General features: G+C 40.4%; 1 protein-coding gene across 5 annotated transcripts in view; it reads left to right on the top strand.

Moving 5' to 3' along the window:
• Positions 1-27,263, top strand: part of GRAMD2B (GRAM domain containing 2B) — a gene marked incomplete at its 5' end in the record, with an annotated part of 103,836 nt that overhangs the window by 20,287 nt on the left and 56,286 nt on the right. For 2 of the 5 annotated variants that reach the window (XM_079702302.1, XM_079702304.1), the window contains one exon: positions 19,309-19,391. The exons of 1 other annotated variant lie outside the window; for it this stretch is intronic. In XM_079702302.1, coding sequence (XP_079558428.1) covers positions 19,309-19,391 — 83 coding nt within the window. Of the gene's footprint in view, positions 1-19,308; positions 19,392-27,263 lie in introns of those variants that run through there. 2 more of the 5 variants (XM_079702301.1, XM_079702303.1) reach the window with 1 other exon arrangement.

The raw sequence follows: 27,263 nt of genomic DNA, 5'->3' as shown, positions 1-27,263 counted from the left end.
TATATATCTTTCATGGTTAGAAAATAGTTTTCCTTTGGAAAAATGGAATAACAGTATTTTGTAATTAGGAAAGAAACACAGGCTGGTATATATTGAAGAGAAGGATTTTTTTAATGGTTAATATTTAGTCTCAGAATTAAATTCCGTAATAAACAAAGGTGGTTACGTACAACCTATTCTTGCCTATTAATTTTAATTATTGAAGTTCATTTCTAATTACTTACCTAATCAGCACATTTCAAGATATGATTACTTTATCTTGATCTGAATTTAACAACTATGATCTTAGAGTTGGATCACATGATGTTTTGGAAAAATGACCTGTTGTAGCTAAAAGGCCCCTTAGAGTTTGCCTAGCTTGACAGGATGCAGAGGAGAGAAGTTCTGGGGAAATTCCAGGTTAGACTCACTGAACCTCTCAGCAAGGCTCCAGGCAACAGAGAACTCACAAACATGCCTTCATGGAAAATACACTGGCATTAACAAAAGCTCGGTTCATTTCATTTCTTTTTTTTTTTTAAAGCTTTTTTTTTATTGCTAAGACTAATCCCCCAAAAATCTACTAGCAAACCATGTATTAATCAATGCTAGAATGCCAGAAGTTTAAAAGAGAAGAAAAAAAAATAACAATGTCAGGGACTGAAAAGTCAAAAACAGCAGGACAGAGCCTGCTATTCAGTTTCTAGAATGAGAGGGAATGTTTTATGGAAACTTCCAGATTCAGATCTTCTTTACTGGTACTTAAACAGGAAAGTTTACTATCAAATAGAGTGATGATACTTTACTATACAGTTTTCTAAGGGCATGTCTTGGGTAGACCATATCTACTCGAAATAGTCCAGATATCTCTGCTGCTGGTTAAGCTCAGAAAACTAAATACTGTGGTAACCCATATGACCCCACTGTCATTTGCCGAGGTCAGACACGCTAACCCCAGCAAATGGCACAAAAGTGTAGATCGTGGAAGTAAGATAATAAGGACCATTGGGCCAACAGCGAATTGGAAAGTTCCCAGTTCGCTGTTAGGCTTTCAGAATTCTGACAAAACACACTGGTTGGTCATATTTAGCTGAGGGTCACTATTTTGTGACTGCTGAACCAGCCATAGGGACAACCAGAGCTAGGTGGGGATCCCAGGGTAGTCAGGTTTCAGGCCCCACCCTGCCCCAGTATTGGCCCTCCCTCAGCACCTTCAGTAGCATCCTCCCCCCCTTTACATGTATCTGTGGGGTTTCTGGCACCATCCCCACTGGGGGCCAGGGCCATCCCTGTGCCTTCCTGTTGCCCTTCCCCAAGTGGAAAGAAGTCTTCTCTCTAAGTGTGACAGTTCTTTCAGCCAACTCAGAAAGCCTGGCTTCATAAGCAACGGGCCTACTAGCAACAAACTATGGCTAATGAGTCCAAGGGTTAGCTGAGCTAGGAGGCATTGGTAAATACCATCCCAGGGGCTATGCCAGCCTTCTCAAAGTAGGTAATTCTCCTAATCTTCCCGGAGTAGGAGCCCTGCTTCTTGAGAACCCAGTCCAGGATTCTGGGATGGGGACAACCTCTTTTTTGAGACATAATTTCTCTGGTATTACATCTCCACAATCCCCTACAAACAGTTCTGAGCTAGAAAGAGCTCTGAAAACCAAAAAACATTTATGACTTTGCTGCAGAATCTGAATTGAAGTGATGTAAGTCTATAAGCAATATCTATTTATCTCACTTAGTGGGAATGTTCACACATTTAGCTGAAGAAATATTATTGTGTTGAATTACAAGCTGGGGATATTATATAACATGCAGCTTATGTGTCATATTGCCTTCCTAAAATTCAAAAATCTCTCTGAATTACAAAGTACACCTGTCTTCATGGGTTTTGGATAAAGGCCTGTAGATCTGTAGTGGCTTCGAAATTAGTTCCAGAGTTTTTTTTACTATTTTCTTCAGGCGGCTGAAGTAATTATACAGGATGTGTGGCTAAAAGGAGAAGGTCACGTATAGAAATAGAAGTCCTCATAATTGAGTGGGGAATTTAATGGAAAAAGAGTACCTCTGTAGAGCCAGGAGTTAGGGTAGCGTCTCCCCCAAAGCCCTGGAGAAGACAATGTTTACCCCTTAACAGCCAGTTCCTCATCTCTCCAGACACCTTTGACTAATATTCACCCAGGAAGGAAACTACAGAGAGGGAAACCTATTCTTGAATTCAGTGCAGAGTTCACTGTAGGATAAGAAGTTCCATCATCATATAAACAAGTTTTAAAATGATGATTTGATTCCTGAGCTAACCCCAAAAAAGTTTGCTCATAGCACAGCTAAAACAATAGAATTTATAATATGGGATAAGCTCAACTTTAAGACTGAATCTAGGGACCTAAGTTCTTTCAAATTACTGTTTAATATGAGAAAATATATTCTGCATCCCAAATAATGAAATGCAAAATGCCATTTAGAGCACAATGCATTTCTACGTCGGATGTTCCCCGTAATATGTAGTGTTTTTCTAATTGTCATCATTTATTGTTCAAGAAATAGTTACTGAGCACTAATCATAGGTACTAGGAATACTTAGAGGGCTCAACAAGAGACAGTGAACCAGTCTTCACACAGTTTAGACACTAGGTGGGGAGACAGCAGGAAAAGACATGCAATACGGACTAAAGTAAACTCATCTTTTTTTTTTAATTGAAGTATAGTTGATTTACAATATTGTGCCAATCTCTGCCGTACAGCAAAGTGACTCAGCAATACACATGCATACATTCATTTTTTTATATTCTTTTCCATTATGGTTTATCCCAGGAGATTGGATATAGTTCCCTGTGCTATATAGTAGGACCTTGTTGTTTATCCATTCTAAATGTAATAGTTTTCATCTACCAACCCCAGACTCCCAGTCCATCCCTCTCCCTCCCCCCATGCCCCCCTGGCAACCAGAAGTCTGATCTCTATGTCTGTGATTCTGTTTCTATTTTGTAGATAGGTTCATTTGTGCCATATTTTAAATGCTATATATAAGTAATATCATATGGTGTTTGTCTTTCTCTTTCTGACTTACTTCAGTTAGTATGATCATCTCTAGTTGCATCCATGTTGCTGCAAATGGCATTATTTCATTCTTTTTTATGTCTGAGTAGTATTCCATTGTATACATGTACCAAATCTACTTTATCCATTCATCTTTCAATGGACATTTAGGTTGTTTCCATGTTTTGGCTATTGTAAATAGTGCTGCTATGAACAGAGGGGGTGCATGTATCTTTTTGAATTACAGTTTTGTCCGGGTATATGACCAGGAGTGGGATTGCTGGAGCATATGGTAATTCTATTTTTAGTTTTCTGAGGAACCTTCATACTCTTTTCCACAGTGGCTGCACCAATTTACATTCCCATCAGCAGTGCAAGAGGGTTCCCTTTCTCCACACCCTCTCCAGCATTTATTGTTTGTAGACTTTTTTTTTTTTTTTTTTTTTTTTTTTGCGGTACGCGGGCCTCGCACTGCTGTGGCCTCTCCCGTTGCGGAGCACAGGCTCCGGACGCGCAGGCTCAGCGGCCATGGCTCATGGGCCCAGCCGCTCCGCGGCATGTGGGATCCTCCCGGACCGGGGCACGAACCCACGTCCCCTGCATCGGCAGGTGGACTCTCAACCACTGCGCCACCAGGGAAGCCCGTTTGTAGACTTTCTGATGATGGCCATTCTGTCTGGTGTGAGGTGGTACCTCATTGTAGTTCTGATTTGCATTTCTCTAATGATTAGTGATGTTGAGCATCTCTTCATGTGCCTACTGACCATCTGTATGCCTTCTTTGGAGAAATGTCTATTAAGGTCTTCTGCCCATTTTTTTTTTTTTTTTTTTTTTGCGGTACACGGGCCTCTCACTGTTGTGGCCTCTCCCGTTGCGGAGCACAGACTCCGGACGCGCAGGTTCAGTGGCCATGGCTCACGGGCCTGGCCACTCCGAGGCATATGGGATCCTCCCGGACCGGGGCACGAACCTGTGTCCCCTGCATCAGCAGGCGGACTCTCAACCACTGTGCCACCAGGGAAGCCCTTCTGCCCATTTTTTGATGGGGTTGTTTTTGTTGTTGTTGTTAAGTTGTATGAGCTGTTGTATATTTTGGAGATTAAGCTCTTGTCAGTTGCACCATTTGCAAATATTTCCTCCCATTCCGTAAGTTGTCTTTTCATTTTTTTTTTTTTTTATGGTTTCCTTTGCAGTGCAAAAACTTGTAAGTCTGATTAGGTCCCATCTGTTTATTTTTGTTTTTATTTCTATTGCCTTGGGAGACTGACCTAAGAAAACCTTGGTACAATTTACATCAGAGAATGTTTTGCCTATTCTCTCTTCTAGAAGTAAACTCATCTTAATGTAAAATTAACATTCAATAAAGTTACATTTCTCTTGTAATTTTATACATCAAAACATTTGCATGATGAGTTTTATCTTATTTAAAAGCAGCTTCATATTTCCTGATATCGAGTTTGACACACTAAAAGATTCACATTGAATGACTCAAAAGTCTCCAAACCTTCGCAAAGGTCAGGGAGGCTTTCTAAATATATTCATCCCCCAGGTTCTGCTAATAAGGAAGTGGCTATCTGGAAGGGAACAAGTTATGAAATTCACAGTGGAATAACAGCATTATTTTTCCAAAACTCAGAGACGCTGGACAATATTTGAATCTTAAAACAATAGCGCTGAATTTGTCATTAAAAAAAAAATCCACTACTCTGCCAGAAGAGAATGGAATGCTAATGTCCGATTGTGGCAGTCCACATTTTTAGAAAGCTTGTCACGACATTCCACATATCATACTTTGGAAAACAATAGTCTCATGCTACTGAAATGCCGAGGTAAAATTTTCTGACTGGAAATCAAAAAACAATAGCGACCTTCCCTGAAATCGGGAAATTTCAGGATTCCACAGTCTCGATACAACTCAAGGAAAGGAAGCCTTGGACTTCTCTGTGGTGGGAATATTTGATAGAGAGAGGAATGTGAAGGGAAGCAAAAAGAGATAAAGGCCTTACTTTTCCTCCTGGCAGCTCGAAGGGGGAGGTGAAGAAACAGTGCGATGGAAACGGGAAGCTGCCGGTAGAAAGCACGTTAGGATTTACTTGCTTGTTACATTAGCCCAGTTTGCATCAACCACATAATAGCAAGGCTAGAAAGGCAGTCCATGCTTGATGTTAATCCCCTAAAGGAACAACAAAGAAATAACTAATTCCTGAATTGAATCATGGGCATATGCAACTACCCCTGTACTTTTAGATTTCCAAAAGCAATGAGGAATCTTGGGGATAAATGCCAGCTGGGAAATCAATAATCAGGATTGTCAAGTGTAGCAGAATAATGTTTGGGAGGCTTGGATTCTGCACTTGATGGAGTCGTTAACTGGTGAAATTTGGAAAATGTGGAAAATTTGCAAAGTCACTAGCTAGGTAAATGAAATCAATCCAAGGGGCCTTTGTTCCATGTCTAGAATTGTTAAACACTGATCTTGGCCCTGAGGGGAGAATTAACAAGATGTGCCAGACACCATCTCAATCCCACTGGAAAGACGAGCCTGTACACATGTAACAATAAATCAAGATAGAAGTATTATGCAGCATAATAGCAAAAACTAATCACTAACATTCATGAGACACTTACTACATGCCACACCCCATTCTAAAGGGCTGTCCATGGCTTTTTTGTTTGTTAGTTTGTTTTTCTGATAGAGACTCATTCTGTATCTCCAGGGCCCTTAAATTTCTATAATGTCTATCACTAGTAGTCTTCTAAAGGGAAAGTATGATCTGATGCAATGAATCTTTTAATCACATGTCAGTAAATTGTTCCACTTGTAAATCAAGCAGATGAAGCATATCATAAATACCAATCTACCTGTTTTTTTCCACTGTTAGTGAATGTATGCATGGTCTTTTTTTTTTTTTTTTGCGGTACGCGGGCCTCTCACCGTTGTGGCCTCTCCCATTGCGGAGCACAGGCTCCGGACACGCAGGCTCAGCGGCCATGGCTCACGGGCCCAGCCGCTCCGCGGCATGTGGGATCCTCCCGGACCGGGGCACGAACCCGTGTCCCCTGCATCGGCAGGCAGACTCTCAACCACTGCGCCACCAGGGAAGCCCTGTATGCATGGTCTTGAAGAAAGATCTTGTATATAGAGACTGACCAGAGGTATCCTGAAGCGTGTGAGCTAGGTTGTACTGTGGCAATGAATAACAACAAAATTTCAATGTCTTATAATAAAATTGCTTGCTCACTGCAAAATGTCCAACATGGGTTGATGGGGGGAAGGGCTATCCATGTTCTAATTCATTTAATTATCACAGCCACTCTATGAGATAGGCACTATTATTCTCTTCTTTTTCACTCTGAGGAAACTGAAGCTCAGAGAGGTTGAGTAACTTACTCAAGGTCACACAGCTCATAAATAGTAGATCAGGGATTTAAATCCAGGCTCCAGAAGCCACTCACCCTTGCATACCACAAAATATATACAAAGGATTTTAATTCTGACTATGGTAGGTTAGTGGGGCAGGATGAGGTGGGGAGGTGAGGAGAGAAGTAAAAGGAGCTTCCAGGAGGAAATGGCAATTGAGCTGTGTGTTGCACAGATGGACACAATATAACCTCCCTAGACCCAGTTTCTTACCTCCAAACAAGTGGGACTGATGAGATTATCTCAAAGGCCCTTTGAATCTTTTAATCACTTCAGAATTCGCCTCTTGTGGCATCACCAGAGATAGCACAAAAAGAGCAAGCTTCAGAAATCAACACAACTGAATTATTAGCTGTGCGATCTTTGTAGAGTTGTTTACTTTTTCTGAATCTTAGTTTCTTCATTGATGCAATAAGAAAATCCTCATGGGGTTGTAAAGATTAACTAGTCTATGCTAGGCACAGTGTATGGCACATAGGAGGCACTCGATTAATTGCAGCTTCTCCTTCCCCTTTACTTTTTCTTTAACTGAATATAATCTCAGTTCTTGAACTGACCTAAATCTTAGATCATTGTGTGCTGGCTACACATTAGTAGAGTACCATTTCGGGGTAGATAGCAAAACAAAAGACGATATTTGAGGGTATCAAATATTTTCTAAAATATCTGTTCTAATTTGCAGAGCATTTATTTTATAGTAAATGCCATTTGCTTCTCTTGATCCTTTTGATTATATAACTCAACTAACTTATTAAACAGTCACATGATAAACTGGAAATCAAGAGGTGAAGCTACATACTCTTCATAAGCTGTGACTGATATTGCTCAAGAAGCTTTTGGTAGCTATTTCATGGGTTATGCAAAAAGTGCATAGTTAAAAGAGTTTAAAACTTTGTAATGTCACATACTGAAATAAACATGTGAATGGAAGTAGGAAGAAAAAGTCTTATCCAAAAACTCTTTTGCCATAATTTGCAGTTTAATTATCAAAGACAGAGATAATAAGATATATATCCGTAGAAAAAAGTAAAGAGACAAAGATCATATTGATATACAAGAGAAAAAAAAGAGATAAAAACTTTAGGTAAGTAGGTGTTTTGTTTCTTCTTTCTGTTATTTTATTAACCAGAATACATTTATTTTAACCAGCTCTGGCTAAAAAGATTTGAGGCTTTTCTTTTTACTTCTTTTAATTGAGGTTTAACTTAAATACATTAAAATGCGTACACTCAAGAACTTTTACATATGCATACGCCCACATAACCACTACCCAGATCAACATACAGAACATTTCTAGCACCCTTGAAAGTCGTCTACCCCCTTCTTAGTCCATACCCGCAAGGTAACCACTATCCACATTTTAAATAAAGCAGGTAACAAAAATAGAAAATGATAAATGAAAAAGTAAAGGAATCCTAAACCTGCTTTTTTTTGTTTTCTGGTATGTGCTAGAGTTTTTCTTTACAAAGTTTACATTGGCGGTTGACTAACCATTAGGTACCCAAGGGTCTAAGAAATTAGCTCATTAGGTGGTAAACTGAAAACCATAGCCTGCAGCTTAAGAGAAGCAGCAGCCTTCACATTCTTACTGTAGAAGAGTCATATGACCCATTTCTTTCTTCTAGAGCAAACTGATTAAAGAAAGCATCTGGAGAATTCAATCAGATTGTTTACAACCTCAGTATCAACATAAGTGTTGACTCAGTTAGGTCTAAGCAAAAATTCTGCCTTGTGGTTAGTGAAGCCAAGATAAGTAATAACAGGGAGTCACTTAGATCTAAACTCTTGGTTGGGTCATGAAGCTATCAACTCTGCGCATGCCCCTGATTTGACACCAATGGAGCATGAGCTTTGAGTTATTTTTCAAGTAACTGTGGTAATTTGACATTCTTGCATACATTGATTTTCACCCCAGCATTCTGTAACTTTCAGGTCATTTAATAAATTTGGAAGTACAGTGAGTGACAGAGGGTACCCTACTGAGCAGCAAGACAATCAGATCCAAGAGTCCGGTTCATTAGATGCCTAGCCCAACAACTGAACTAACATGATATTTCACTTTGGCCAGTACTATGCATTGGCTATCAATAAATTATCCAAACAGGGACACCTTTTGAGAGTGAAAGGGGCACTATCAAAATTACGCCAGAACTGCAGGACTAAATCAGGACTGACCCAAGCAAACCAGGACATAACAGTCAGTCACCTTAACTATCACAAGCCTCCAGTCCATAAGAGTTCATATTGATTAACTCTCAATACCAATGTCTCCTTTAATGGTTAAGCTAAAGCTTTTACAGTGGCAAAGACATCTGAGAGAGAAAAAAAAAACCCAAGGACACATGAGAGACTGTAGCTGAGTTCCAGCAAGTTAAACATATCAATGCCACTGATATAAGGATGTAGCCTCAGCTTCTGACATAAGGAAATCAACCTGAAGAGGGCTGAGGACTCAGAGGAAGAGAAGTTACATCTCTAGCTTTTGTAAATCTGTCTAGCATGTAATAATACTCCACACACTGTCTTTACATACTGAGGGCTGATGAACTAAGGGAGGGCAGTACCCTCAATTTGTTAAAATATTATCCTGGTCAGTAATAATGTAATAATGATAATTAGTAGTTTATATGACTTGAGTGCTTACTATGTACCTGCATAGTGTACTAATTCCTTTATATATATTTGTTCTTTAGACTCCCCAGTGGTCCTATAAGATAGATACTACTGCTATTCCCATTCTTTTCCCACAGATGAGGAAACTGAGGCTTAGAGGAGGTTAAGTCATTCTTCTGAGGTAGTATGATACATATTAGGACTCCAAGATCAGTCTGAAACCGGACTCCTCCTCCACTCCTCCCAGGGCTCTTTAATTGCCAGATGAACTCACTCAGCTAGCTCAAAGAAGGGGATTTGTTTACTGACAGGATACCACAGGAAAGCCCTTGGACACCAATAGCAGAAAAGCAAATACTTTAGGACCACCTGGTGCAGGGGATGGAGTGGTGGAAAACTGAGAAGCTAGGAACCAAGACCATTCCCACCAGCTGTCATCTCCTGTTTCTTTGCAGTGTCTACTACAAATTTATACAATAGTTTTTTGAAATCTGGGGGATTGGGACTCTATAGCACCAAGCATTTCCAACGTCTGAATCTCCCTCTATTATGTGTCTTATTAAAGAACTTACATATTTTTTGATATGGAGAAAGGATGAACTTTTCATTTTGCTGACTACTACTAAAAATAAAAATTAAATTCTGATTTTAATTAGCCTGTGATCCTAACACACAGGGAAACATTCTTTTTTCATCTGGTATGCTTTTAAAAGTAGAAACGAATGCAAAGAAGCACAGAGCCCTACAGGAAGGAGGTCAAGGCCGTAGGTTCCCAAAGGAATAGATTTCCATAATTACTCTCTCCTCATGGAATTTATTTAAAATTGTCATTTTGCAATTGGTAAATGCAACATGTCTGTGTAAAAGATGTTTTGTTTTGTTTTCCCCCTAGTTCTTACAGTTAGTCTATGTAAGGCAGAAAGTGATGTAGCTATAACCATGAGGTTTAGGGTCCTTCCCTTGAGGCCAGCTTTCTGTTACTTCAATGCTGTGTTTCATGAATAGATTCATATTCTGGCACCAAGCAAAGTGCTTGGACTAGAGCCCAGTCCTCCTGACTTCCAGTCTAGGGCCTTTTCAATAAGTTGTGCAGATGTCTGCACAACTTATTGAGAAGGGGGAGGGGGTGGCTCGTGTGTGACCCAAAACAGTAGAACCTGAAAAATCAAAGGGCCGTCTCCCGCCCCTCCCACCATTTTACAGCATGATGTTACTTGGTCCAAGTGTCTGGTTGTGACATATGAAGGTAGCAGTTTTTGACTAAGGTTCTGTGTATGAATGTTTTGTAAATATCTATATATTGAACTCTCCCATTGGACTGCAAGCTCACTTATAGCAAGCAGGTGCTTATTTATTTTTATATCTCCACAACCCAGAATATAGCCTGGCACATAAAAGGCATCAAAAAAGTGCTGATTGGAGGAAAGGAAGGAAGGGAGGGAGGGAGGGAGGGCAGACTGCACAATTTGCCCCAAATGTAGGGTCTGTTTATAAGGTTCAGCCACAAAATAAAAGCAAAGTGAATATGTAGCTATTTGAGAGAAATAGAAAAACTTTCTTATTTGCCTGAAGTACTTGTTGGTTCCTTCTCCCATGTTCCTTCTTTGCCAGGTTATTTGTTGGATAAATTTTTTAAATGAATGGTGCTACATAGAGAACAGATTGGAAGATAACAAAATGCTAGTAGGAATTGTCAGAAAATATGAAAGTATGGGAAAAAAGAATGAAAAGCAATTAAAAGTGTGCAATATTGGTGACATAAAGAAAAATATAACTTGCAGAAACTACTTTAACAATAATTAAATATTACCTGCTTCAAAACAATGTGCTGATTGCCCTGCATGGACTGCCTTGTCAAAACATTTCACAGGGAGGAAAACAGAATTTGCCAAACGAGGGTGCAAGGAAAGAGAAAGGCCAGTCCTCATATTGACAGCATGGCCATTAGTTCCCAAAACAGGGAAAGGAAGTAGCTGTATGGATGTTTCTCTAAGAAAATATGAGCGATTCCATAACTTTAAAGTGTTGCCTGTGGGTTATAAACAGTAATTCTTGGACTTGCTCTGGAGCTAGACCATCTGGGAGTCATGGGACCTCTCTGACCTGTTTGAAGCACTTGCACTCAACTAGCAGACAAGTGAGAAGTAGCACAGGCCAAAGGTTTTCCTTTCTAAACTGGGAGGGAGGGCTCAGGAGAGATTTAAGTTATATTTCTTTTTCATGCACTCTTTTTTTCCCCCTGATAATTGAAAAAAAAAAAAAGACCAAAATTATTCAAATCAACATCTCAGGTCAGCTAGAGTTCCAGATGAGTATGGTTGAGAACCACTGGTTGGAAACAATCACCCAACGATTCATTCATTCATTCAACACATATTTATTGAGCATCTAACATGAACCAGGCGCTGTGGATACAGTGGCTAACACAACAGACAAGTCCTTTATTTTTGAGAAGATTCCATTCTTGTAGGAGAGGACAGATAATAAATCAATGGGCAGAGGAGATAGTGTTTCTCTGAGACCATTTCCTGAAACCTTCTCTTCCCTCCTTATACGCCAGGCACGGTGTAGAACAGTGGCCTTCTCGCTGTTCCCTAGCATATGCCAAGCTCAGCCATGCCTGGAGGTCTTTCCCCATGCCCTTCACTCTGGCTGGCAAGCTTTCCTCCCAGACTTCACATGGCTTCCTCCTTCCCCTCCTTCAAGTCTCGGCTGAGATGTCACCTGTCAAATAGGTTTCCCTGATCATCCTATGTAAAACAGACCTCCCTCACTCTCCCTGATGTTCTATTTTATTTTCTTTATATCTCTTATCTGTTGAAACTGTGTTATTTATGTGTTACTTTTTTATTTTTGATAAAAAAGTAGACTGTAAGAGCCACTGCAGTATGGGTTTTTGCTTGGTTTGTCCATTTCTATATCTCACGCATTTAGAACAGTGCTATTAGAAATGCCCACTTACTCACATGCCCAGTGACGAAGTGTCTGGAGTCAGAGGACCTAATCTCGTATCTGCACTGTGGTAGCTGGTCTCCAAAAATGGCCCAAGGTGAGCTGCACTCCTGGTATTCACACCTTGGGTAGTTCTTTTGCCTTGAACCTGAGCTGGCACTGTGGCTCACCTGTGACCAACAGAATGCAGCAGAGGTGAAGACGCCTGATGTCCTAGGCTATCTCATAGGAAGCCTTTCAGAGTCCATCTTGATATCATGGAACATATGCTCTGGAGGAAGCCAATCACCAAGTTAAAAAGTCCAACTATACTGGGACTGCCATGCTGTAAGGAAGCCCAAGCTAGCCATGTGGGGGGCCATGCAGAGAGACTAAAATGCTCAGCTAGTCCCCAGCTGTTCCAGCCATCTCAGCTGAAGCATCAGATATGAGGGTGCACATCCAGCTCAGAAGAGCATTCAAATGACTCCAACCTTGGGGGCCCTCTGACTGCATCTGCATGAGAGCCCCCAAATGAGAACTATCCAGCTGAGCCCCATCAATCCACCGTACCATAAGAGAAAATAATACATCATTGTTTTAAGCCACCAAGATTTTAGATGGTTAGTTTTGCAGCAATAGATAACTGCAAAATGCAGCCACCAAAGGTAGTTCTAGATTCAAACATTTCTTTCTCCACAAATACTACATATGTCTAAGGATCCTTGGGCTTTGTCCCCCTCACACACACTCTCCTCTAAGCACATGTCTCTGCCATTAATAAGCTTTGTTTTCACTGTTCACTTTCCTACTACCCTTTATAAGCACCCACTGGGAGTCAGAAAAGCTAGGTCTTCATCCTCCTGGGACCACTGTAATTTTGGCCAAGTCACTAAACTCTCCGAAGCTTGGGCTCAGAAAAATGGTGGCAGGAATTTGATATTTTAATTTTGTTGGATGTGTGGCAGACAACCCCTTCCCTCAAACTGAAACTAATACAGAACAGAAATAAATGAGAGAGATACAAGTGGAAGAATTCTGACTGAAGCAGGACAGGCTGTGTATTGGAGTAGTGGTTAGAGGTGGGGACTGCAGTCAGAAAACCTAAGCTCAAATGCTGGCCCATCCCCTCACCGGTCACCCCAGAACCCGGTGTGAAAACCACTATCCTGGCTGGTCTCAGAGGCCTCCCCACTTCACATTGTTGTGATCTGTAACATCTACCATACAGAAAATAGACATATATTTTAAAACTTCAGTGTAGATTTTAATTTATTGTTTATATGGTGTCATTTATTTTAATTTAAAAACAGAGTATTGACCTGGAAGAGTTTTTTATTGCTTCTGCTTTCTCACAGAATCAGATTTATACTAGTTTTTCCCAACTACCATCTGCCCCTAGAGCAGTAAGCCCTTACGATCTTGCCTCTTCCTCTCAACACAGGTGCTAAACTTAGTTCTTGCTTCATCCCTAGAGAGAGAAATAGAGTATTTCAAATTTCCCCATCTTCAGTATAACTTGGCTTGGGAAATACTGGTTTAAAACCATTCTATTTGATTTTTTAAGATTTTATTTTCAAAGGCCTCTATAGTAGGAGATTCCATAGCCTACTAGAGTTTCCCATTCCAATGTTTAATGGCTGTATTCATTTGGAAATTTTCCCTCATGTTTGACAGAAATCACTCAATAAAGGTCCCCTGCATATAATGCTTCTCAACTTTCATTTCTACAACTTTTAAAAAATGTCTTATAATTAAGTTCTTCAGTGTCACTGTACAGCTCTCTTCTTCTTTTTTTCTTTTTAAAAATAAATTTATTTATTTATTTATTTATGGCTGTATTGCGTCTTCGTCGTTGGGTATTCGTTGCTGCGTGCGGGCTTTCTCTAGTTGCAGCGAGCAGGGACTACTCTTCGTTGCAGTGTGCGGGTTTCTCATTGCAGTGGCTTCTCTTTTGCGGAGCTTGGGCTCTAGGCGCATGGGCTTCAGTAGTTGTGGCTTGCAGGCTCTAGAGCGCAGGCTCAGTAGTTGTGGTGCATGGGCTTAGTTGCTCTGCAGCATGCGGGATCTTCCCGGACCAGGGCTCGAATCCGTGTCCCCTACACTGGCAGGTGGATTCTTAACCACTGGGTCACCAGGGAAGTTCCATGTATAGCTCTCTTCTGAACTCTCTCACTTTTTCCCCATTTTCTCCTCTGCATAGTAACCTTAAATTGAAAACAGGAATGGTCTGAAGAGTGTTCCTGGATTCTATGACTTATGATGTATATTAAATATTATGCGTAGTTAACTTATTACAGCACTTCCAGGTTTCATCTTGGTAAGAGCATCAACATTTTCTAAAACATATGTCATCAGACAATATGCATAAAATTACAGGCATGTAATGACACTTTACATGTACTTATATTGGCTAATAAACACATACCCCGCCTTGTGTTATAAATTAGGTAACTTCTTGACCATACACTGCAACCAAATAGTCACTCAAATCTCCAAACTCATATTTGAACTCTGCCCCAAAACTATGGACAGATGCACAGTGTTTCTGATCAATGTTAAAAAGAGACCGCAATCTGATCAATATTGTTGACTGAAGAAAAACTACACAACCTAAAAGTTTCAAGTTGAGTTTTATTCGAGGATCTTACTAAGGACTATGGTCCAGGAGACAGTCTCTCAGATAACAATGAGGAACTGCTCCAAAGAGATAACAGAGGAGCCAGGATATATACAAGTTTTTTTGCTGGGGAAAAAAAACCCCAAAACAACATGTAGTCGAACATCAAAAGATTACTGCTAATCACAAAGAACAGAGATCTCAAGTTAATGATTTTAGTGTTTTTCTATGTATGGGGAGATACAAGATTCGGGGTTCACTGAAATTATTCCTTAGATACACATCTTAACTATCTAGTATCTAGGGCCAGTATCCAAAGCACAGAAAGCTTCCTGGTTCTCTCCATCCTGAATTCCCCATAGGGCACACTATAAGTGGGTACCTGCAGTGGCTAATGGCTTGATCCTTACAGAACAGGGATGGCAGGCAACATACTCTGTTTACTGGAATGTCAGGCAACATTCTCTGTTCACAATATTCTAAGCTGTTGAATAGAAGCCCCTACCTCCTGAAAGGTTATGGGTTAGGCATTTTCTACTAGAACTGCTTCGATAACTGGAAGAAGTATTGGCTAGAACTTTTCTTTGATGTCAGAAACAAGAAATTATGTTCCCAGAGGCTTGGAGGAAGAAAAATAGAGGGTAGGATTTTTTATTGGTGCCAAATCGAAGAGTCCCCCAAAATGTATTTTAGACATAATCTTATGTCTCTGTTTTATCACACGACAATGAAGTTTCCCTATCATTTTACTGCTGCTGCCTTTGAAATACTGCATTCCATTTTACTGTAGAATAGCCCAAAGAATAAACAAATTAGGAAGCTGTTTGACAATGTCTTTCAAACTCAAGCAAATGCCACTAAGTAAAATAACGTTGTGTACTAGCTCCTTTCTAATTCCTCCCCACTAGGAAAGGGCTATTGACTATTTTCCCCACTTGCTGCTCCTCCAATCCCTCCCTAGCCCACCCCCACTGTTTTCTCCCTTTCTCACTTAAAACCACACTACTGGAGGTCCTCATCACATACACTGAAGAACAAGTTTCAGGGCAACTGAGTGCTCCTTAACTGAGCTGTAAGCCCATGCGGAGAAGCTATGAACACTTGCCCTTACTCACACATCAAAAGAGGACTGACCATGGCTTCTGAAAAGGTTAAACATAGCACTACCAAAAGACCCAGAATTCCACTCCTAGGTATATACCCAGAAGAACTGAAAGCAGGGACTCAAACAAATATTTGTACATCATTATTCATAAGAGAATTATTCACAATAGCCAAAAGGTAGAAACAACCCAAGAGATGAATGAATAAAAAAGTGTGGAATATACATACAAATATTATTCAGCCAAAAAAAAATGAATGAAGTACTAATAAATGCTACAACTTGGATGGATCTTGAAAACATTATGCTTAGTGAAATAAGCCAGATGCAGAAGGAAAAATATTGTCTGATGCCATTCACATGAGGGCGCTAGAATAGACAAATTCATAGAGACAGAAAATAGAATAGAGGCCACCAAGGCCTTGGAGAAGGTGGGAAGGAGGAGTTATTGTCGAATAGACACGGTTTCTGTTGGGGTGATTTTTTAAGTTTCGGGTATAGATAGTGGTGATGGTTACATACATTGTGAACGTATTTAATGTCACTAAATTGTACACTTACCAATAGTTAAAATGATAAATATTATGTATATTTTACAGAAATAAAAAAATTACTTACAGGGCAAAAAAGTCAGTTCTGGTCCAAGTTCTGCAGTGGGGGTAGCTTGAAGGGCACCTGAGTTTTAAGGTGAGAGTCACTACCCAGAGTTTGGGACATTCTAAGCCCACTGCCACCCTGAGTATGATGGTGAGCTAGAGAAGGGACCTGGAAGCTGAAGGCCTCAGTAATGTCCCTAAGAAGTGACAGCTATGGACGCCAAAGAGATGGCTTCCAAGCCTCCAGGTCACCCAAAGCCTTCCCCACCCTACCCCGCCGGGCTCCTGAAGCCAGGGGGTCAGTGGTACTCAGGTAGGAAAAAAGAGGGGGAGAGAGAGAGAGAGAGACAGTGAACTGACCAAGCCAACTCAAATGGAATTTCTGTGAACTTTTTTCTTTTACTCATTTTTCAAGTGTCATGAGAGTCTATTTTGGAGCAAGCAGGTTACACAAAGATGCTTTTCTTCTCTCAGACTAATATATAAGCTAGTAAACGTAGAAGGAATAAGAAAACTTTGGAAAGGACTTGAAACCCCAAAATGTTTGAGGTTAGTTAGAAGAGTAGGTGTTTTCTTTTACACACACACACACACACACATACATTGTCAAGTGAAAAAAAATGCACAACCTAAAAGTTGAGAATTATATTGTATTCAGTGGGCTGGGAGACAGCTTCTCAGATCACTCTGAGGGACAGTTCTAAAGAGGTAAGGGAGGAGCCAGGATATATAGGAGTTTTTGCGAAATAGAACAAAACACAAAAACAGCAAAAAAAAAAGGGTAGTTGGAACACTAAAAGATTACTGTTAATTAAAGAAAACCAGACACCTCAAATTAATAAATTTAGCGCTTTTCTATGTATGGGAAGATGGGCTCATTGAAATCATTCCTTTAATATGCACCTTAACTATCTAGGGCCAGTGTCCTGCTTTTCTCCATCCTGAACCCCCTCAGGGTGCGCTGTTGTGGCTGGCTCCAGTGGCCGATGGCTTATTGGCAGGCAACATTCTTCCTCCACAACATAAACACTATGGTTGCATATTCTTTGTAATTATTCTTAAATCTGAAATTAATTTTAGAAGAAAATCCGAAGGCAGCCCCAGAGCATAATGTTAGTAATTTTTTCCCAGCCATAAAGTTAGGCCTCCAACAATAAGGTTTTATATTAGTTATTCTTATTCTCAACTACTCTGTAGCAAATTACAAATCTACCAACACATACGTTATTTGCTATTGCAGGGGAGCAAAGTTTGCCAACCCAAAATGCATCCCTTTGGCATGCAGATTATTTCAAGCTAAAAACAAGCAAGGCCCAAAAGATTGGGGAAGAATCTTTGAACTTTCTCCTAACTGCCTAAAAAAATTTAGATAGAAGAACTGTTCCAGGAAGGGAGCTGTCACCATAGATTACTACAGTATAATATGAACTAGGTGTGTAGACAGGGAGGAACCTAGCAAAGTCAGCTTGTTGAAATTCCTCTCTGTGTTCCATTGTTTCTGTATGACACAGCAAACATTTTTTGCCACCCATTTGCTCATTTTCATCTTCCTGTGAATTGCCTTCATTCCCTCAAACAATGGAGCCATCCACAACTGTGCACCCTGAGGGGATTCAGGATGGAAAAAAGCAGGACACTGGCCCCAGACAGTTAAGGTGCATATCAAAGGAATGATTTCAATAAGCCCAGACTCTTGCATCTCCCCATACATAGAAGAGTGCAAAATTCATTAACTTGAGATGTCTGGTTTTTCTTTAATTAACAGTAATCTTTTGACTACCTGGTTTTTGTTGCCAAAACTCGTATATATCCTGGCTCCGCTCTTACCTCTTCAGGGCAATCCCTCAGAGCTATCCAAGAGGCTGTCTTCTGGACTTAAGTACTCAGCAAGTCCACCAAATAAAACATAATTCTCAACTTTTTAGGTTGTGCAGGTTTTTTCTTTTCAGTCAACGCTATGAAGTTCCAAACCCCTGCCCCATTCTCTTCTCTCAGGTGGCACATAAGCCTCGATTGCCTAACTTGTCCTTGGGCCTCATTTTCTTAGGGAGCCCCCTGGACGCAGGTAATTAAATTTGATTTTCTCCTATTGATCTATCTCACGTCAAGTTAACCCTTAGACCAGCCAGAAGAACCTAGAAGGGCAGAGGAAAGTTTCTTCTCCTTCCCCACTCTACTAAATCGGTGTTTAGAATAATGGCTAGAACATGGCAGGTCTCAAAGTTCCTTAAATGAGTACGTAGATGCTGCAAACACAAAACGTGACACTACCAGCAAGGCGGGAAGAAGAGGCTTCATTTTATTGGTTGGGCGCATAGTAAGCAAGTTGCTGGTGAGGTTTTGATGGCTGCTTCTCCACGCCCCCCTCCACCCCTACCAACTAGGAAAGGTCAAACAGGCAACTACCTCTTATTGCCTCAGTCACAGAACCGACCTATTGTTTAAGCTCTGACAGGCAGTCCTCAAAGAGACTACACCCTGCTTGAATAATTTAGGCTGGGGCACAGGCCAGCCCACAAAGCGCATCTGTGCGAGAGAGAGCCTCACTCAGTCCTGTCGTTTCCTCCATCTATCTACAGCTGGCCGCCCATTTTTCAAACCCCCTATTTACAGTCGGGGTAGAAAAAAAGCCCAGTTTACCAGGAGGCTACTTATACGGCGCCGGGTTAGGCATATGTTTCACCTGCTTGGCCAATTAGCTTCCTCCGCCCGCAAGACTAGTTCAACAGGTTTCCTTTTTCTCTTCCTCCGCCTCCTGGGTTGGAGAAAGAGGTTGTCACTTCGCTTCGACCCTCCCCTTCCCTCCCTCCCGGCTCTGCCCCGCCAGCTCGGACCAATCGCGCCGGCTCGAACGTGTCCAGGTTGGCGGCCCCCGGCGCGGCCGGCCCGGATGCGCCGAGCGGCCCAGGGCGCTGGGGAGGGCGCGGCGGTTTCGCTGGGCCTGCGCCCCGGACAGTGGGAGTCGGGGAAGCGGGAGGAGGAGACTGTCTGAAGGTGCCCTCCAGACGCGGCCCTGATGACTGAACTACAGCAAGATGTGGACGACACAAAGCCTGCCAAAGTGCTCGGGAAGAGAGAGAGCAAAATTGGCTCAGCCCAGTAAGTATCCTCCGCTGGATCCCAGCCGCGGCGGTAGAAAGCGCGCTGCCCAAACTTCTCTGCCAGGGAAGAGTTGGGAGTGGAAACGGTTTTCTGGAACTTTAACGTGGACAGACTTGTGGCTTGAACTCTTCCAGTGGCGCCCGGTCTCTTTTTTGCCCCCGATTCTGTAGTAGAGAAAAGGCACGGCAGCGTTTCAGAAACGCACTGCAGCTTGTAGTCCGGTGGGGATGGGAATTATTTGAGCCGAGAGCACGACCGGTGTTTTATAAATCCCAAGGGAGGTCTGGGTCGACTCTTCAGAGCTCCAAGCCACATCAAGAAGCAGCGCTTAACATTTATTCTAATTGTCTTACATCTTAATGACTTGTGTGAAGGTGCAGCTGTCCCGTAGATGTCATCTGGCCACTAGCTTCACAAAGATGCGTATTTTGTCATTCGATTCGGAGCGTGAGGGTGGTTTTTTTCCCCCATACCCTTCACTGTTTCCCCTCACGAGAGAGGAAAAGTAGTGGAAAATATGAAATACGCTTTATCTTTACCCCTCAAAGACTGCCTGCCTTTGTTGGGTACTTAACACAAACTTGTTATACGCTTTTTTTTTTTTTGAGGGAGGGTGTGGGAGTGGGGTGAGGGAACACAATGAACATAAAATAAAACATCAGATATTGGGTTGTGACTATCCTCTCAAAAGATTCATGTGCGTAATAGGATTTGCACATTGTTTGACCTATAAAGTCTTCTGGTTTAAGAAGCTGAAAACGCAAATATTTGATCACAAGGATTAGCTTCCTGTAACAAAATTTATTTATCTTACGTACTTTTTAAAATCCAGAAGTATGGTTATTTATGTGATTGTTATTCCCAAACTTTTCTTTCAAAAAAGAAAAGAATCTTTAAGTGTTTGGTCATTTTCTGTATCACTATAACATTGAAACTAAGGTAAATATCTAAATAAGCCCAATTTTAATTTTTATGGTACCAAGCTGTTGGGTATCTAAAATGCTTTATTGCTACTAGTATAAAAAAGATGACAGACTTTTTTAATAGTACAGATTCAATCTAAAAAAATGAAAATATTAAAAAATTCAATCCTCATCATTCATTATTCAGCATTTACTCATTTTTAAGAACACAGCCTGGTTCCACATAAAGACTTGTGTTTGTAAAAGCATATTCCACCCATTTATTGAAGTTCAGGCCGACCTTTTAGAAAAAGAATAGCTTTTATTAGCTGCTTTGAATTGTGGTTTCAAAGGCTTTGGTCATATTCTCTTCAAGTGTCTGCTTTCCTTGGCTACCTCAGCATTGTCAACTTCAGCTGATGTTCTTTCCGCTTTACTGACTGAAAAAAGATGATTGAGGAAAAATTGCTCTAGGTATAACTCTCACAAAATGTTCTTGTTTCCTTACCCAGAAATAAAATCCTTACTTTATACTAATAATTCAAGCCCAAGGAAAAGATGAACCAGCAAATGACATGTATTTCCTTAACCATTCTTTTATAAACTTTACCTCCCTGAAGAAGAGGTGTTGTGGCTAGTCAGGTCACCATTTCATAGATGTTTGAGGTGTCAGGAGTGGTAAGTGACACTGGCAGGAATGGAACCCAGGACTCTAAACTCCTGGATCAGAACTCATCCAAAGGCACTATTTTTTTCCAGCTACACAAAGCAGAATGGTTCAAGTCCACCCAACAGCTGTTAAGTTTTAAATCTTCACATTCCCTCCCAGTCCTCAAGATACTCAGTCAAGGAGATCATTCTGATTGATTGAAAACATCTGCTATAGCATTAGACTAATTTTGTTAAATTAAAATTCTTTAGATGTTAAGAAAATAATTATGTAGAAGATACACAACCACCTTGAAGCTCAAGGCCCCGAACAGCCAGCCCTTCATTTGGAACATTCAGTTTCACAAATTCATTTCAGTTCTACAAATGGGAATACCTACTATTTGTTCAATAATGGTGGGCAATACAAGAATGAATGTGATTTGGTATCCGTCTTTCTGTAACTCCAAGAGCAGTGTTGAGGGGAGCCATGTATGTATATTACAGTACTTCAAGGGACGATGGTGGCCATTGTCACATTAAACACACAAACAAGATATTATAAAAAGTTTGGCCTATAACTGAATCCTCTCCGCAGTTAGGATATGTACCCATTTGGCAGTCTTTGGTTTATTGAGTCTTTGGTTTTTCCCCCGCAAAGTGGTAATTCCCAGGCCTACTAAAGTCACTTCTGATTCAATCTAAGATTTTAGACCCTCTTTTTTTCTGAGCTCTTAAACTCCTGCTTTGGTAACAGAATAAAAGTAATTTAAAGACACAGGTAGATACATTTTCACAGTGATCTATTGGTGTGATAATTCCATATTTGAAATCGTGTTGAGTAGCAAAATTTTTATGCTTGGAAACCCAGTCTAACTTGTCTGTTTTGAATTTCATCTTAGATTAATCATCACTAAGCTCAAAGTTGTTGAAGGCTGGGTGTCCCAAGGGACATTTTCTTCGAGAGTGTTAGAATGGCTTGCTCCTCCCCATTCTCTGCATCTGTAACTTCACCCACATGGGCCTCATCACCTATTACCTTAGCCTCTTAATTAATAATAGCTGCCAATTATGGAGAATGCTTGCTACGTGACAGGCTGTATGCTCAACACTTACTCTTTCGTTGTCATACAGAATCCATTCGATACTATCATTATCTCCATTTTAGAAGTAAGAACACTGAAATTCTGAGAAGTTAAGTAACTAGCCAGGCAGAGACACAGTTAATAAGAGAACAGCTCAAATTCAAGTCCAGGACTCCTAACTCTAGAGCTTGACCTTGAATCTTTATCCCTCCTCCTATAGTCTAGAATCTGTGACGGCCCTCCATGACCTACTCTTAAAAAACAGCCTCCTCTGCCAAGAATCTAAGACCCTTAATGATCTGGACACACATAGACCATTTCAACTTCATTTCCTAATCCTGGTCAGCTTGCTCAGCCTCTGTAGCCAGCCGCACTAGCTGCACTGTAATTCAGAGGCGATAATGCAGAAGAATAAGGAACATGTGTGCCAAACGTAGTACTGAATCAGGTTCCCTCATTCTTCCCTCCTCCTCAGCGCTCTATTACTTTGCTCAAGCACTGCCCTCTCTTCTCTCTCTTAAGATACTTCTGTAAGTCAACTCGAGCTTTCCTTCATTTAAAGCCTCTCCTAATCACTGGCCATACTCTCCTCTTTCTTACCAGTGCTCACCTTGTATGTATGTGGTCAGCCCAGAGAAGTTCACTGCTACTGCTATTACTATATATTAACAGTTAATGTTTATGTAATGTTTAGTGTGTACGAAATACTGCTCTAAGTTATTAACATATATTAATTCACACAGTAGTCCAGTGTACATTAGTTAACTGTCCCCAAATAGATTGCAAACTCCAATCACGTTTTTTCTTATTGAATTTCTCAAAGGACTCAGCAAATAATCACTTTCAATAACTATCTGTTGGTGAGCTGTGGAGGCTGGGATCCCATCCCCTGCAGATTAAGGTATATAATATGCTTACAGCTGACTTTCAGTTTGACGATCTCAGGGGAAGTTATACTCTCAAATCAAATTATCTGTCAGTAGCAGTAGAATTTTTTTTTTATTGTATCACAAGAATCTTTGATGTTTACTTTAAAGTTTACTCATGGTGGTATAAGTAGCAGTAGAATTTTTAGGTACATTTACTTGCCCAATTATTCATTTTTGTGCTGGAAGTGAGACTGCACATTTACTCACCACCAAAATACATATTCAATTTAAAAATAACAGCCCCCCCACTTTTTCTTTTTACCAAGAATTGGTAGTTCTAGCTGCATATTTCCTTTCGAGAGCCTAGTTTTTCCCTACTTTATCTTTTTCATTCTTAATTTTATGTTCACGTTGCCTAGATATTTCAAACATAGCCTAACTTTTTTGACACACATTTTGTTAGATACACTTTTATTTCTTAAAGTCTTTGGCGGATCTCATTTAGTAATGGCCTCGTTACTTTTAATGAATTTCAAAAAGTATCTAAAACTAATACTGATATACTTCTGGGCAGTTGATTCATATTTCAAATAATGAATTACATCACATGCCACATACACTTGTAATGCAGTTTGAATTGTAAACATTTAAAATTTAATAATTTGGGATGTAAGAATTCTAGAAATTTGTTCAATTTCATATGTGTGGAGAAAGAGAGGGTGGATGTATGCAATATAAGCAGTTTACCTTAAAAGGAAGTTCTCTGGGATTATCAAGAAATAATAATGATTTGGGCACATATTTTGACTTTAAAGAGTGAATTCAAGCAAAAATGAATTACCTTAGTCTTGTGCATATTGTGGGTACTTGACAAACAGAATAAGAGTTGCAGTTGGGGACTGATCTTGCATTGGAAGCAAGAGGAGCAAAGATGAATAATTATTGAGTATAGCTCGACTTCTTAGTGCTTGCTGAAGTCCAAACATTGAAAGTGACTATTTAGCAAGAAAATCTCTGTAAATTATCTATATATTATATATCTTTCCATATGTGTGTTTGTATATATTTTTTCTTCTTTAATTCTAATTTCCAGCTCACCAACTCTGACAGATTACCCAGCATACTTTTTTTTTTCTTTTATTTACGGTACGCAGGCCTTTCACTGTTGTGGCCTCTCCCGTTGCGGAGCACAGGCTCCAGACGCGCAGGCTCAGCGGCCATGGCTCACGGGCCCAGCCGCTCTGCGGCATGTGGGATCTTCTCGGACCGGGGCACGAACCTGTGTCCCCTGCATCGGCAGGCGGACTCTCACCCACTGCGCCACCAGGGAAGCCCCCAACCAGCATACTTTTTAATATAAACTTTGGGATAAGAAGAAAAAATTACAGCATTAGAAAATATTAAAATTATATTAAGGTAAAACAATCAATTGAGGAGTTTGAAAAGATGGAGAAAAATAGTGTTCTGGTTTTAAATGTTTTGAAAAGAAATTTAATGAACCAAATCAGCTCCATGGCTCAATGTTAATATCATTGGAAATTGCTGATTTGTCAAGGCAGTACAGAAAGAGGTTAAGAATGCAGGCTCTAGGAAACTAGGATCTGAAGTCTGACTTTCCTATCTCCTAGAAGTTTGACCCTGGTGAGTTGCTTAGCACCTCCAAGCTTCATTATCTGTAAAGAATAATAAAGTCAGCTGTGGGAACTCCCTGGCCATCCAGTGGTTGGGACTCCACGCTTTCTCTGCTGAGGGCGCAGGTTCAGTCCCTGGTCGTGGAACTAACATCCTGCAAGCTGTGCAGTGCAGCCAATAAATAAATAAATAAATAAATTTAATTAAGCCAGATGTTTCGATTAGGCTTGCCTTGAAGTTTAAATGTGAAATGTCAGAAATTCACTTCACCTAGTGCCTGACATGGTCAGCGCTCCATAAGCCATAGCTGTGGTGGTCCTCACTGTTGAAGGTCTGGGACTGTGGTAACCTGAATGGGAGGGAAGTCCAGAAGGGAGGGGATATCTGTATGTGTATGGCTGATTCATTTTGTTGCGCAGTGGAGGCTAACGCAACATTGTAAAGCAACCAGACTCCAATAAAAATTAATTTAAAAAACAAAAAAAAAGAAAATGTAATTAACCAAAATAGTCAAAATTCAAAAGGCCTAACTCTTAACAGTTGCACGCACCAGTGTCCTATTAAGTGAGACTCTGTTCCATCAGCTACACCTACAGGGCACTTTGACAGCCACTGATCATTTCCATGAATCCAACATGGCATCTTGATTTTAGTTTATGCTGAAAGGATCTCATGCCATAACTCTTTAGTGACCTACCAGCTTATTTAAATGTTGCTTACTGATTTGGTGTTCTCACATCTGTTGTCCAGTGCTTTTATCTCTGATCCATTGATTTCTACCTCCTGCATACTGGCGCTGAGCTTTTCTTTCATGGCTCCTCAACTTTAAACTGCTGAGTTGTTTCCATTTGCTGAACTTCACTAGACCTCCCCTTCAACATCTTTCTAATTCTTTAAATGCCCAGCTTTAGGCATTTCATACATTTCCAAGTGGCATAAAGCACAGGTCCTGGAGACAGACTCCTCCACAGCCACCTGAATGACTGTTCTTCCTTCTTAAAGAAAAGAGCATGTTTTTATCCATGCTCTTAAACTTGATCATTTACCCTTAGGAGAGAAGCAGAACCAACTTAAACTCCATCCCCTAAGGTAAACTAGTTGATAAGTTCTCGTTGGTCATTCCACGTGTGTCAGAGTTTCCCACATTCATGATGGGACATGATGTCCCAAGAGGCAGATTATTTTTAACAGGTTTATTGAGACATATTTTACATATCATAAAATCTACCCATTTCAAGTGTACAATTCAATGACTTTGAGTTACATTACTGAGTGGTGCACTGTCACCATACCCAATTTTAGAACATTTCACATCCTCTCTCCATTAAGATCCCTTGGGCCCGTTTATACTAATTCCCATTAGTATGACATAAAATGTACTTAAACAAAAGAGTCAAAATTCACCCCCCACCCCAGCCCCAGGTAGTCACTAATCTATTTTCTATCTCTGTAAATTTCTCTTTTCTGGGCATGTCATATAAATGGAATCGTATATAATATGTAGTCTCTTGTATCTGTCTTCTTTCACTTACCATCATGTTTTTGAGGTTCATCCATGAAGTAGCATATACCAGTGGTTCATTCATTTCATTGCTGAATAGTATTCCACTATACAGATAGACCACTTTTTTTTTGATTCCCATAGGTTTATTTTTTATTTATTTATGTTTTTAACATCTTTATTGGAGTATAATTGCTTTACAATGGTGTGCTAGTTTCTGCTTTATAACAAAGTGAATCAGTTATATATATACATATATCCCCATATCTCTTCCCTCTTGCGTCTCCCTCCCTCCCACCCTCCCTATCCCACTCCTCTAGGTGGTCACAAAGCACCGAGCTGATCTCCCTGTGCTATGCAGCTGCTTCCCACTAGCTATCTATTTTATGTTTGGTAGTGTATATATGTCCATGCCACTGTCTCACTTTGTCACAGCTTACCTTTCCCCCTCCCCATATCCTCAAGTCCATTCTCTAGTAGGTCTGTGTCTTTATTCCCATCTTGCCCGTAGGTTCTTCATGACCTTTTTTTTTTTTGAGATTCCGTATATATGTGTTAGCATACGGTATTGGTTTTTCTCTTTCTGACTTACTTCACTTTGTATACAGACACTAGGTCCATCCACCTCACTACAAATAACTGAATTTCGTTTCTTTTTATGGCTGAGTAATATTCCATTGTATATATGTGCCACATCTTCTTTATCCATTCATCTGTTAATGGACACTTAGGTTGCTTCCATGTCCTGGCTATTGTAAATAGAGCTGCAATGAACATTTTGGTACATGACTCTTTTTGAATTATGTTTTCTCAGGGTATATGCCCAGTAGTGGGATTGCTGGGTCATATGGTAGTTCTATTTGTAGTTTTTTAAGGAACCTCCATACTGTTCTCCATAGCTGTATCAATTTACCTTCCCACCTACAGTGCAAGAGGGTTCCCTTTTCTCCACACCCTCTCCAGCATTTATTGTTTGTAGATTTTTGGATGATGGCCATTCTGACCGGTGTGAGATGATATCTCACTGTAGTTTTGATTTGCATTTCTCTAATGATCAGTGATGTTGAGCATTCTTTCATGTGTTTGTTGGCAATCTGTATATCTTCCTTGGAGAAATGTCTATTTAGGTCTTCTGCCCATTTTTGGATTGGGTTGTTTGTTTTTTTGATATTGAGCTGCATGAGCTGCTTGTAAATTTTGGAAATTAATCCTTTGTCAGTTGCTTCATTTGC

Source organism: Hyperoodon ampullatus (genome assembly GCF_949752795.1).
Source record: "Hyperoodon ampullatus genome assembly, chromosome: 4".
Classification (NCBI taxonomy): Eukaryota; Metazoa; Chordata; class Mammalia; order Artiodactyla; family Ziphiidae; genus Hyperoodon; species Hyperoodon ampullatus.
The sequence above is the reverse complement of the archived record's forward strand: the minus strand, read 5'-3'. Positions and strand labels throughout refer to the sequence as shown.